The sequence below is a fragment of the Microcaecilia unicolor genome, chromosome 7, assembly GCF_901765095.1.
Source record: "Microcaecilia unicolor chromosome 7, aMicUni1.1, whole genome shotgun sequence".
NCBI lineage: Eukaryota > Metazoa > Chordata > Amphibia > Gymnophiona > Siphonopidae > Microcaecilia > Microcaecilia unicolor.
The window spans coordinates 242,449,301-242,463,326 of record NC_044037.1 but is presented as its reverse complement, the minus strand read 5'-3'; the positions used below and the strand labels follow the sequence as shown (position 1 = coordinate 242,463,326).

The following is a 14,026-nucleotide window of genomic DNA, read 5'->3' as shown; positions in this document are numbered from 1 at the left end:
AAATAATGCAGTATGTGGTACATTCCCCTGGATTCTATATAACATGTCCAGCGTGCCGTGCCGAAATCCAAGCGCATTCTCTAACAATGTGCTAAGTTAACAAGCTAATCAGCGTTGTTAACAGCACAGAACAAGAAAGAATGAGCACTAATTGGCGATAATTAGAATTTACATGCACAACTCACTAAGCGTATTCTGTAACGTACTGCACCTAAATATTAATGCGTGCAGGCAAAAAGGGGTATGGTTACGGGTGTTTTCATGGCCATTCCAAAATTTACGTGCAGTTTATAGAATATGGCCCTCTGCACCTAATCTACGCACTGGGATTTACACCACATTTTCGTTGGTGTAAATGGAGGCGTACAGTTTTAGGCACTAGGATATGAACTAAGTATATTCTATATACTGCACCTAAATCTAGGCAGCACTTATAGAATACACTTAAGAGGAAATGTTTTCCAAGCCAATTTTTTAGGCGCTATATATAGCATCTGGCCCATTATGTGGAGGAGTGGCCTAGTGGTTAAAGCACCGGTCTTGCAAATCCCACTGCTGCTCCCAGTATAAGGCACACACCCTTTATAGAATAGCGCTTCATGCTGAATTTTTTTCAGTGCCCAAATTTGGCCAGTGTTTATAGAATTCCCTCAATAGTGAACAGTGGACAGGCAGCTATTCATTAGCAGCCAACACCATGTTTGACAAAAGCCGAAGACAAACAAAAAGTTTTTGTTTTTTTTTTAAACTAGAACCAGCCTTCAAGAATCCCATGCAACAGTCAAAATCAAAAACAAACACAACCCCTTCCTACGTCAAATGAAACATAATTTACTTAATTCCTTTACTAACCCTTACTCATCTTGCATTACCCCACCACATAACACACCAATTCAAATCCATCCCTTCCCTACCCCCCCACACTACCTCTCCCCCAATTCAAAATAAGATTTTTAAGATTAGATCTACTTTTTCAAACTTAATGGAAGATTGTACCTTAGCCATTAATACTAATCCTGCAGTTATGGCGAGAGATATGATTTGGTCTGAATTTGCTTCTCCAAACTGGAAAGGATTTTACTTCATTGTTTGATATTCCAAATCTTATTGCAAGTTGGACCCTTGTCCTCCTTTACTTGATGGGATCTTCCCCAATTGAATTTTTCTTTGATTTGTTTTTATGGATTCAATATCGGCTTTCAATTGGCCAAGTTCTATCATCCATGGGGAAAAGTATTATTACTCCCATAATTAAGGATACCAAGGAGTCCAGTGAATTGGCTTCCAATTATAGGCCAGTGGCCTCAATTCCATTGTTTACAGAACTTACTGAGGGTCTAGTTTGTCTTCAATTAAATAACTATTTTGTTCCATCATGATAGCCTATACTTTTCTCAATATGTTTTTAGAATTATAATACAGAAACAGTGCTTGTGTCCCTAGTAGATAAAGTTAGATCTATTTTAGGTAATAAGGGTAAGGCACTGTTATTACAATTCGATTTATCAGCAGCGTTTGACTCAGTAGATCATGACATCTTACTCTCAGAGCTGAATAGTACTGGAATTGGAGATAAGGTTCTGAATTGGTTCAGAGGCTTCCTGGTAACACAATCGTATAGAGTAAAACAAAATGGTATGCTTTCAAGGAGTTGGAGTAACCCTGTGGGGTTCCTCAAAAGGTCTCTGCTCTCCTCTACGTTACTTAATATCTTTTGCGTACACTGGGAATTAAGCTCTCTCAAAAGGGTTTTTCAGTCTATAGCTAAGCAGACAATATTTCAGATGTTATTTCTGTTTTTCCACTATATATCAGACTGTAGGAGTGGTAGGAGATTGTTTACATCGTATATGTTCATGGATGAGAAAAACAAAATTCTTATTGTTGGATTACAAACCAAACCCTCTAGAGAAACAGATCACAATTGGTAATTTGCATTTTCTTTGCAAACTACAACTAAGTTATTGGTAGTGTATTTAGTTCAAACTTGGGATTCCATAGCTGATTAAAAAAAAACAACTTTTTTTTCCTTGATGAGAAAGTTAAGGTGAATAAGGAAATTCTTTGAGATAGTAGAATTTAGGTTGCTACGACGATCACTGGTATTGTTGAAACTGGACCACTGCAAGCTTTTACTACTTGGAACCCTTAAAATCAAATATGTAAATTACAATCTGTCCAAAATACAGCAGTGCATTTAATCTTTTTATTGAAAAAAAAACATGGTCACATTTCTCATTTATATATAGAATTGCATTGGTTACCAATAGAGGCAAGTGTTTTATTCAAATTAACCTGTATGTTATTTAAAATTCTAATAGGAAAATATCCAAGATATATGATTTCATGTGTAGAATTCAGCTCTAATAAGAGGTTGAAAAGATCTAACAGTTTTTACCTTTTTGCATTTTCTTCCCTTAAAGGAATAAAATGATTTGGTGTGCATACACAATTATTGGCTACCAAACCCCTAGACTTTAGAAGGATTTGGGTTTAAATTTAGATTATTTGTTTAACTATATGCTATTCAGAAAACAGGTAAAGACAACTCTTTAAAAAAATTCTTATGTTAATTTTTGTTTTAATGTTTATATAAGTTTACTGTAAATTTTATATTTGTGGTAAGTCAGGATAAATCAGATATTTTTCCTATCTTTTGTGTTAATTTCACTTTAAGGGCATTTTAATATTTACATTATACAAGCAGAGAAAACAAAAACAAAAAAACAAAAATGTGCATTTTGAAATTGCTGAATTTCTTTACAGTTTCATCATCCATTTCCAGAGTGAAATTATCTTGTTGATTCACTGTTGCTACTTTCCTTGTGAACATGGGAAAAAGCCATCTTCTTTGCAAGTTGGCAACAGTGAGGGAGAAGTGGTGGTGGTGGTATTTATTTCAGTAGCATCTGATTGTGAGAGTCCAGCAATACGTCCTCCTCCCCTCAGGTTACTCATCATCCTGCTTGGTACTTTCCACTGGAAAGTACAAGACAATCCTTAAGTAGCTAGCTGTGAATTCTTGACAGGAAACTCCCCTGCTAGTTGCGTAGGAATTCCTGGTGCTGGACATGTGCTCTTCCTCTTTCCTCTCAGGTATGGAGAAGCACATCAAGGCTTTCTGTACACAAGGTTACAAACGGGTTTTCAGATCAGGGAGTGGAGAAAGCACTTAAGCACTCACTGACAGCGCCAGCTCAAGGGATTGGGGCACCTTGAGCCACCTTTTGTATCGGCACCCTGCCCCCCACAGCTCATTTACACCCTACCTGCCCATATCAACTGTCAGCTTCCCCTCCCCCACCTCACTGTATCATCTGCCTTCCAGTCAGCTCCTCCCTGAACCCTCCCCCCCCCCCCCCAAACAGCCACATATCTTGATTCACCCCAGGGATGATGAGGAGAGGAATGATCTCTACTCACTCCTACCCTGGCAGCTGCCTTCTTCATAATGGTGCTGGTGACCCCTAGCAGTAGTCTCACAGTGCTATTCACTAGTGGGTTCAAGTTGCCATATAAAGCAGCTGCCAGAGTAGGAGCAAGGTGGTGATCATTCCTGCACCCATCATCCCTGGAACCCTTCTCCTCCTTTCACCCCTTAGCTCTTCCAGTTCCCATCTCACTCCTTGCCAAGCCTCCTATTCCATTCTATCTTTCATCAACTCCCTATTACTACATTATACCCTCTGTACTCATTATCCTCCTCACTCGTCTCCTTGACAACCTCCTCTCTAATGGCCTCTCCCACATAGTTCCACTGTCCCCAGTATCTACCCTCACTCCACCCTTGTAGCCCAACATCATCTTCTTCCTCTCACCTCATCCCACCCTTGTAGCCCAACATCTCTGTCCCGTCTCCCTTCCCTCCCGCACATCTTCATGGTCCAGCATCTCTCCCTTCCTCTTCACTCCCCTTGTCCAGTATCTCATCTCTCCCTCCCCCGGATACAACTTTCCTCCCTCTCCTCTGCCCACCCCACCATTCCAACTCTCCCTCTCTTCCCTTCCTCCCATTGTCCAACATCTCTCTCTCTTCCCCTCCACCCCAGAGTCCAGCATTGCTCCTCCTCCAGCCCTCCCTTACCTGGTCTGGCATCCCCCCTCTCTCTATCCTGCCCCAGTCTACCTGAAAAGTTCTCTCTCTCTTTGGTCACCAGCAACAATACATATATGCTGCCTGTAGCCTAACCTGGAGTCTTTCCTCTCATACATGTTGCCCACGCACAATCGAGAAGTTGTGTCAGAGGAAAGACTCCAGGTGAATCTACAGGCAGTGCATGTATCGATGCTGCTGCCACTGGCTACCGAAGAGAGAGACATTTTAAAGGTAGATCAGGGAGGGGGTTTAGAGAGGAAGGAGGATGCTGGACTGCAGGCATTGGAGCCGACTCTGTGGGTGCTGTGGGTGCTTGAGCACCCCCAATATTAATAAAATTTCCTTGAATGTGTACAGGGAAGGGTTATTTCCATTGGACTTAGCACCCCCAATAATTTTGAAAAGTTGGCTCCTATGACTGCAGGTGGGGTTCAGAAAGAAGGGGGGATGCGAGTGGAAGGAGAGATGACCAACTGAACCTGGGAGAGGGAGGAAGAGGTGTGCTCAGAACGTGACAGCACACCAGTGAGAGCAAAACACGATTTTGCTGCTGTAACGGCTGAGCCAAAGAGACAGGCTTTTGGTACTCTTGAGCTCTGGTGCCCTGAGACAGGGCCTGGCTCTGTCCACTGAGAGAAATCCCTTGCATAAGATAGGGGGCATAAGATAAGGGAACAAAGGAGAGAACACCTGCAGGAAGAATTAAGAAAATGCATGAATGTACGAGTAAAGGGGACTGAAGGAAAAAGACATAATGTAAAAGGACAGGGAGAGAAGAGGGCTGTACAAATGAAAAAGAGTAAAGAAATGAGGAGAGGGAGCCCGGGGTGAGGGGGGGGGGGGGACAACAGACCAAAGAAGGCAGACATAGGAGAAAGAGCACAAGAGGCAGATGAGGTAAAGTGTGCAGGGAAAAAGCACAAGATGAAGAGTAGAGCAAGGTAGCATTGGCAGGAGGAAGATGGTGAAGAGGACAGAGCAAAAGGTGTGAACAACTGGAAGGGGGACTGGTGAGTCTATAGGAAGAAGAGAGAGTGAGGAAAGGCGTGAAAAAATTTCACATTAAAAACTGAAGGAGCAGGAAAATGGGAGGTGGGGGGGGGGGATGGTATAAAAAGAAAATATATATTGCTGAAGTAAAGGAGATTGAAAGAGGAAGTCTGGGACCAAAAAAAGTCACAAGATGAACATAGAATTAAAAAAGACGTCACCTTTTCCTTCTGCAGCCCCATGGTTTACACACCTGTTCGAACCATGCAGAGGGACTGCCTCAGAGCACCGAGGCATAAGGACAAACAGGAAGGGAGGTGTGCAAGAAAAGCAAGGACTCATATTTGGTGGGTGGAAGATAGCAGGGTTTCTGAAACTAAAAAGAAATAGACTAGAAGCAGGGAGAAATAAAGCTAATAAGGAGGAGAAAGGCAGAGAATATAGATGAAGGCTGGGCAAAAGATAAGTAAAGGTGAAAATAAATGATAAGGGGACAACAGCCAATCAAGGAAAATAGACTGAAAGACACACACACACAAGGTGGAATGGAAGATTTGGGAAGGGAGTAAAAGTATGGAAACGGATGAGGATGTGACATGAAAAGCATAGGTGAGAAGTGAAATAAGGGAGGAAGAGGAGACAAACTAAAGGTGAAATCTATGTATGAGTGGATAGAAATGTTAAAAATAAATGAAGGGAAAGGATCAATTTTCTCAGTTTCAACATCAGAAATCAATATGCACAGGAGGAACCAAAGATGCCTAAAGGATAAAGAAGCAAATGGAATGGCAATCCTTGAAAAGAACTTAGAAAGCAGACAAGACAAGTTAAAGAGAAACCGACCAATACAATTAGAAAAATGAAATAGCCAAACGAGGGTATATTTTATAACAGGGTACTTATGCCTCTTTATAAAATACTGGCACAAATCCTGCAGAAACTACATAGTAACATAGTAAGTGACGGCAGATAAAGACCTGAAACGGTCCACCCAGTCTGTCCAATAGTCATACTCATTATCAATTCATGATTACATCAACAATGAACGTGATACTATATACTTGATTATGGTCTTTCTTTGGCGTTTCTGGGACATCCTGTTCCAGTATTGTTTATTTTATTTCTTTATTGCACTTGTATCCCACATTTCCCCACGTATTTGCAGGCTCAATGTGGCTTACAGAGACCTGTTTTAGCAACGCCATATCAGGTTAGAGAAAACAATTGGTGTTACAAAGAGGTAAAGAAATACAGGAGGATTTGGACAAGTCGTTATTGAAAAATACATTCTACGCCATTTTGGTTAGGTGTTGCGTTGTAGTTAGTTAAGGGTTCTCATGGTAGGCTTTATTAAAGCCATTTCTGGGTGGCAGGTCTACGAGGTCTAGCATATAGGTCGGGGCCTCTCCGTAAATGATTTTATGAACAATCGTGCAGATTTTGAATGTGACACGTTCTTTCAGTGGTAGCCAGTGCAGTTTCTTTCTTAGGGGTTTCGCGCTTTCATATTTTGTTTTCCCAAATATGAGTCTGGCTGCAGTATTTTGGGCTGTTTGAAGTTTTTTGATGGTCTGTTCTTTACAGCCAGCGAAGAGTGCATTGCAATAGTCCAGGTGACTTAACACCAATGATTGCACCAGTTTCATGAAAATGGCTCTTGGGAAGAAGGGTATTGAAGGCACATAGACATTATGCCTCCTCAAGAGAAGGTATAAATGTACATGCACATGATATGACTTACATGCTTAACTCCCAAACTCTGCCCTAGGCATGCCTACTGTACCTTGCGGTGCATATACTTTTAAGCCAAGGAAAGGGATTCTGCTACTATGTAGTTTCTGTGGAGAAATTTACAGCACTATGACTCATCCTGCTCTTTCAACAAATGCTGTAATGGTGTTCTAAGATGTGCTATAATATTTACAGTGTAGCTTTTTCATAGGTAGGGCTGCTGCTCTTTATGTCTACAATTAATGTGTTAGTGCACAGTAGGTTTGCTCTGTAGGTGACAAATTGTGATTTTTGCAGGGTTTTGTTTTGCTTCACAACATGCCTGTCAGTGAAGGGATGTGTTACTGTTACAGAGATGATACCAGAATAGGATAATATTACATAAATAACACACAGTTTTTGTACAACAAGTTTTAAGGGTGAACCGCCTCATTTTACCTTGAACCGGTGGCGTAGCCAGACTTGATATTTGGGGGGGGGGGGGGGGGCAGACTTAACACGAGGGGGCACTAGGCATATAGGTGTGAGTAGTGCTTGGTATACTCATAAATAATTCCTTAGCATGCACTTTGATGACAGATTCCTAAGTAAACAGTTTATCCTGCACCAAACATAAACCCCATACATACTTATGGAAACTTTAGGCTCCTTTTAAAAAGCCATGGTAGTGATTCCCAGCCTGGCAAATGCAACAAGGCCTATGGGAATCACTGCCACGGCTTTGCAAAAGGAACCCTTTGAAAACACTGACATTTTAAAATAAATTTGCATTATCTCATAACTTAAACTTTGCCATTTACAGTCGAGTCTGGTCAACATCTCAACACACATCACAGTATCCTGCAAAATAATTACCACAATGGTACATATCCTTCAATTTTGCTTTATAATAAACACCTTAATAAGCTGTATTAATAAAACAGGTACATACTTTTGAAGTAGCAGTTTAAATATCAAGCTGTTAATTTAAACATATATTTTGCATTCACAGAAATCCCCATAGCTCCCCCCTACACCTACTGGGAAACTGAACAAGCTGAATTATTAGAGGCTTAAACAGACTACCTGGACTCAGTCACAAACACTGAACACAAATAGACCCCTGGCCAGGTACAAAATAAGTGACCACAAACTTCAAATATAGATATGCAGACAAAAATTAAACTCAAAGCCCAAGAAGCCACACTCTGCAGGCAGTGCAGCACTAGAGAAAGAGAAACAGCACCCTGCACTCTTCTAACTACAAAGAAAGCAGTGTAAATTAAATGTACTGTAAAACTGAATTAAGAATAAAATTCTTTCTACCTTTGTTGTCTGATTGTTTTTTTTTTTGTCTGGTTGTTTTATTTTTTCCAATCATGTTTGTCCCAGTCTCCTGTTTCTGCATTCCACTAGCTTTTCTTAAATTCCTTTACAAGATCTCCAGTCCATCTCCTACTTCTCTCCCTTCATGACTTCTTCACTACTTCTCCTTTATCCATCTCTGACTGATCTTTTCTCTTCAGCTTTCCTTCATTTATTTTTCTGTCTCTTAATCTGCTCAGCCTTCATTCATTTTTCATTCAAACTTCCCTTTTTTTTTTTTTTAAACCACATCTACTTCATCTCCCTCACCCCAACCATCCCAGTCTTCATCCTGTTTTTTTTTTTTTTGCTAACTCTCCCCTCTTCCAGCACCTTCTATTTCCTCCCTTCAGTACAGCACTCTTTATTTTCACTCCTTGACCAGTATCTTCTTTTTCTCTCACCTCTTCTGTTCAGCATATCTTCCTTCCCTTACCTCAATCCAGCATCTCTCCCCATCACCCTACTCCCCTTTGTATCCAGCATCCCTCCATGTCCCTCTCCCCTTCCATGGCAGCAACTCCCCTATATCCCTGTTCCCTCCATGTCCAGCATATCCCCTTCTCTGTCCCCAGCCCCGTCCAATGTCTAGCATCCCCATCATTTTCTTACCCCCCATTCTCCCGTCTTTCTACTCAGCCCATGTCCAGAATCCTCCAATATCCCCTTTTCCTCCCTATCTGATCATCATCTCTTTCCCCTCCTCCAAGCCAGTATCTTCCTCCATTACAGTACATCACTTCTCTTCTCCCCATTCCAATTCAGCATCTCCATTCTGTCACCTTACCCCCCCCCCCATGTTCATTATATCCCCTTCTTTCCCTCTTTGTTGTCTGGGCTTTTTTTTTCTAATTGGGCTGGCCTCAGTCTCTTTTCTACTTACCTTATGACAGTCTTCTCCTAAATTATTTTCCAGATTTGATTTTCCATTTCTTCTCTGTCTTTTTGCCTTCTCTATATCTGTCTGGCTCTAATGTTTTTTTATCCACTTGTCTCTTTTCTGTATTTTTTTTTTTTATCTGCTCATTTAATTTCACCCTCTAGTCATTAGTCTCCTCCTTCCACGTCTCATCTACCTACTGGCTTTTCCCATTTCCCTCTCACCCCCTCTACGGCATTCTAATCCTGCCAGTACTAGAAGAGAGGTAGGGAAGACTGTGAGGAGGGGGATGGAAGGGAGAGGGTGAGGGAGCGATGCAGGATTACGGTGGGGGGGCTGGGAGTAGGGAAGGAAGAAGATGGGAAGTTCAGATAGAGAAAGAGAGCAGACTTGAGTCAAAACTTGACATTTCTAAAAGCGGCCCTGTGGAGAAAACCTGTGCACCTGACTGTATCTTATGGTACACTAACAGACCTCTTTCCTTGTGCAATGTTCAGCTAAAAGCAGTCTACAGAAAAATAATACAAATAAACAAGCAATAGAATAACTTATAATACATCAGTACAATATGTATATGATCAATAAAATACAAAATACCCATTCCCAGCAAAAATGTTCTTTATAGCAGACTTGAAAGAGGAAGAATGGTAAGGAATACCAAGTAACAGGGAGCAGGAAAACAAAAGTAAGGCTGCCAACTGGGTCCAGATTCGCAGGACAGGGTTGATCCAGTACTGGGTTACCCCAGTGCTGGGACTTGTAGTTTTGTTTTTCTTAGGGAATGAATTGGGGAAATCAGAATTACACATCCCTGAATGCAACAGGGTAAACCCAGGACTGAATCCAGGTGGCAGCCACACATAAAAGCAAAACACAGGGTGCATGTTAGTTTTTGGTGCCTCTCTTTTTGAAATATTGTCCAATATAAATAAACTGTCTTATAAAGCAGAAGTATTTGGCAATTGGCAGGGTTAAGCAATATGACTATTTCATGTCAGACCTTGTTGTCTTGTCTAGAGTGCTAGCAGCATGTGCTAAAACTGGTGTATATGAAAGAACTGAAAGACAGAGAGACCTAGAATGGGCAAAGTGAGGCACACAAAATTTCCCTTCTTCCAAGGCTAAACCTGCCAACATCTTTAGGGCCTCCATAGACCAAGACAAAAACCACAACCCACTTGTGTTCAGCAAGAGCTCAACTGGAGGCCCTGCTCTCTTGCACCCATAGTTTCAAGAGATTATCAAGTTTCTTCCGCCAGTACTGTGGATTTCCAAGTTCAGGGATCCTTAGCACCAAACTACTAGTACAACTGAATTTATTGCTGTACTTTACACAGCAATGGCATTATCTAATGGGGGCCCTGGAGGTGTATTACCTTCTGTCCATTAACCACTGCCAAGCCTGCCACTTTTCTTATAGTCTAATGGTCAGGACAGAAGGCTGAGAACCTGGGCTCAATTCCCGCTGTGGCTCATTGTGACCCTGAGCAAATCACCATTTACTAAGCCACATGGCAATGTCAATATAGCTTATTCAGGGGGTCTTTTACTAAGCCACGGTACTGTTTTTAGCTCACGGTAGAAATCAGCTGGCAGTAAATGCCGAGAGCCCATTATATTCCTATGGGCATCTTGGCATTTACTGCCAGCTGATTTCTACCGTGAGCTAAAAACACTACCATGGCTTAGTAAAAGATCCCTCAAAGTGAACAGGCTGTGTCAGCACTAGTGCACAGGCACGCAGCTTAATAAACAGGGGGGGGGGGGGGGGGGGGAAGTTAACCTGCTATTGCCCCACATACACAAACTTACCTCCCCTGTTTACTGCCACGCGGCAATACCAACACAGCTCATTTACTAGCGTGGCTTAGTAAACAGGGGGGGGGGGTTAGATTGTGAGCCGACTAGGGTCAGAGAAAGTACCTGCATATAATAAATGTAAACCGCTTTGGTTGTACCACAGAAAGACGGAATATAAATTCCATGACAATCTTTTTAAAATTCAGGCCCTGGTAGGTGGCATAACTATATCACAAAGGCCAGCAATGCAGTGACCAACAACAGGAAGTGTCCTAACAGACCCCCCCTCCCCCCCGATTTTTATAGCAGAGGATTCCATCCATACTCTAGAAGATCTAAAGGCCAGAGGATGCTGAGAGCCTGTAAATAAACACAATCACTAGACGAACCATTGCTACAATAGATTTATTACAATGTACCACCTTCTTGAAAAAAATTCACACAAGGCAGGGTACATGATTCATTTTGTTTATTTTTTTTAATGATTCTTTTCATTACAGCTCTTAAAGAAGAGGTCACAAACATTGTGCAACCCCCAAATGACCTACTGTTAAAATAATGGGCCCAAAATCAGGAGATCTGGGCTCAAATTCTGTTTTTGCTACCAACACTTATGACCTTGGGCAGGTTACTGCTCTCTTCAGGAATCCACTTAGGATTGTAAACTCCATTGTACCTGATGTACAGTACACAGACGGTGAATTAATAATAGACGTTGCTGTAAGAATTATTAAGGAGCACATATTCTATATATTTTGACTACAGTCTCAAAATGGGAGCAAAGTTTTAAGTACAAACAAATGAATGTTTTCTAGGTTCCACCTCTCACACACTCCTTATATAACTTCGATTACTACAACATAACATTATCATCCTGCCTCCTCCCAGCCAAAAATACCAATGTGGGGACTTTCCCTACAACATCACCTATTGCAGATAGCCATGTGAACTAGAATTGGCAACACCCATTACGTTCACATTCTTCTCAACTGAATTGTTAGGACATAAACTAAACCAGGCACTTTCCTCACCAAACAAAGATCTCGTCCCATAATGCGTTTGGTGCTAGTGAATTAAACAACACAGAGACAGCAATCCCGATTAAAGCTTGTTTTTTGTTTTTTTTTACCTCATAAAAAAGGAAAATGCGATCAGATGCCAGTAACTTGCTTTCGCTTTCCCAATGCGGACCTTTATAGAAGAACTGGTACAAGCACTCCTACAACTATAAAGATGTAAAAAGCGCGAGATAAAGGACTCTTTCCATGCTTCACATTACCCAAGATCAGTGCGGCAACCTCCCCTCAAAGCGAGCTCTTCACGTTTGCAGTTTTGTCGTTGTATCTACTACTACTAAGTATCACACCTACTAAGGAGAAATGGGCAATGAACGTGCAGCTTTAGTCCTACCTAGCTGTTTCTTTCCCTTAGGAAAAGAGCACAGGGCTCCCGAAGGAAGCCACACTTGTACCTACCCGTGCAGGTGGAAGATGCAGCCAGCACGCACACCAGGACAATCCGGCTCATCGGCAGCGACCATCGCCGCCTCAGCAGCACAAGGCGCGTGACCACCATCACCTTCCAATACACCACCAGCGCCTCGAGACGCACTAACCACTAAGCAGCCGCGCGCACACTGCCGCCTGTGCCCTACCTCCAGCCGACCTGTCAGGCGCGGCACGCCATTGGCTGAGATAAAAGGTCACTTTTTTTTTTATTTTATTTTGATTGGAGTACTTCTGAGGGCAATCTGTTGCTACGGAGAAAAGAAGAAAGCTACAGCTAAATTAGGTTTTCCTCTCGCTTTCGTTATTGCAGTCGGGCAACAGAGGGGCTCGAATAAGCTGACGCTGAGCTAAAGGGATCAACGTTAATGACCTCAGGCACAGTTTTTCAGGGTACCTATGCAGTTGCTCTGGACCCTTTCGGAATATGCTTGAGAGAGACTGAGCATTTGTTTATTTGAAAGCATAGAAGAGCTGATGCAGAAAGCTACCGAGGAGTAGGCGTACAGAAGTTAGCACCTACAGTATATTCCAATAAGTATTAAGTATCTATTCCATCCCACTGCACAGACCACTGCTAGGGTGCTTGCTTGGCAAGAGCTGATTCCGAGAAAAAGGATGCTACCAGCAGTGTGCCACAAGCTTCAGTACTTGGGCCAGTTCTTTTTAACATTTTTGTAAGCATATTGTTGAGGAGCTAACCCTGGTAAGGTTTGCCTCTTTGTGGATGATATCAAAATCTGCAACTGAGTAGACACCCTTGATGGTGTGGATAACATGAGGGAGGACTTAGCAAAGCTAGAACAGCTGTCTGGAATTTGGCAGCTACAATTTAATGCTTAAAAAATGCAAGGTCATGCATTGGGCTGCAAACCCCCAGGGAATGGTAGTTTGGGGGTGAAGAACGTTTGTGCACGAAAGAGGAGCAAGGTTTGGTTGTGATCATATGTGATTATTCTAAAGTGGCCAAACAGGTAGAAAAGGCAACAGTGAAAACTAGAAGGATGTTTGGGTGCATAGGGAGAGGATTGGCCAGCAGGAAAAAGAAGGTGACAATGGCCCTGTCTAAAACCCTGGTAACACCTCATTTAGAATATTATGTACAATTCTGTAGGCCACACCTTTAAAAAGATATAAACAGGATGGAATCGGACCAGGGGGCAGCTACTAAAATGGTCAGTGGTCTTCATTATAAAGCATATGGGGATAGACTTAAAAATCTCAATATGTATACTTTGGAAGAAAGGCGGACGAAGGAAGATATGATAGAGACATTTATATACCTACATGGCATAAATGCACAGGAGGCGAGTCTCAATTGAAAGGAAGCTCTGGAATGACAGGCTATAGGATGAAAGTGAAAGGGGATAGACTCAGAAGTAACCTGAGAAAATACATTATCACGAAAAGGGTGATAAATTCATGGAACAGCCACCCAGTGGAAGTGGTGGAGATGAAAACTGTATCTAAATTCAAGGGAGCTTAGAACAAGTACATAGGATCTCCAAAGGAGTGATAGGGAGAGTAGATGGCATGGAAGAGCAGACTAGATAGGCCATATGGTCTTTATCTGCCTACATTTTCCTCTGTTTCTATGTAATCTATAACTGAATGGCCTCCTACCTCTTTCTTTCTCCCATCTCTTCCTCTGGTTTAGCAGCTCCCATTTCTCTTCTGTTC

General features: G+C 42.0%; 1 protein-coding gene across 1 annotated transcript in view; it reads right to left on the bottom strand.

Annotated features, from left to right (window-relative positions):
* The window catches only part of LOC115475118 (lymphocyte antigen 75-like), a 151,842-nt gene extending 139,401 nt beyond the window's left edge, over window positions 1–12,441 (bottom strand). Inside the window, exon 1 of the mRNA XM_030210859.1 lies at window positions 12,317–12,441. Within this exon, the coding sequence (XP_030066719.1) occupies window positions 12,317–12,416 (100 nt within the window). The 5' untranslated portion in view covers window positions 12,417–12,441. The remainder of the gene's footprint in view (window positions 1–12,316) is intronic.
* Window positions 12,442–14,026: the final 1,585 nt, after the last annotated feature.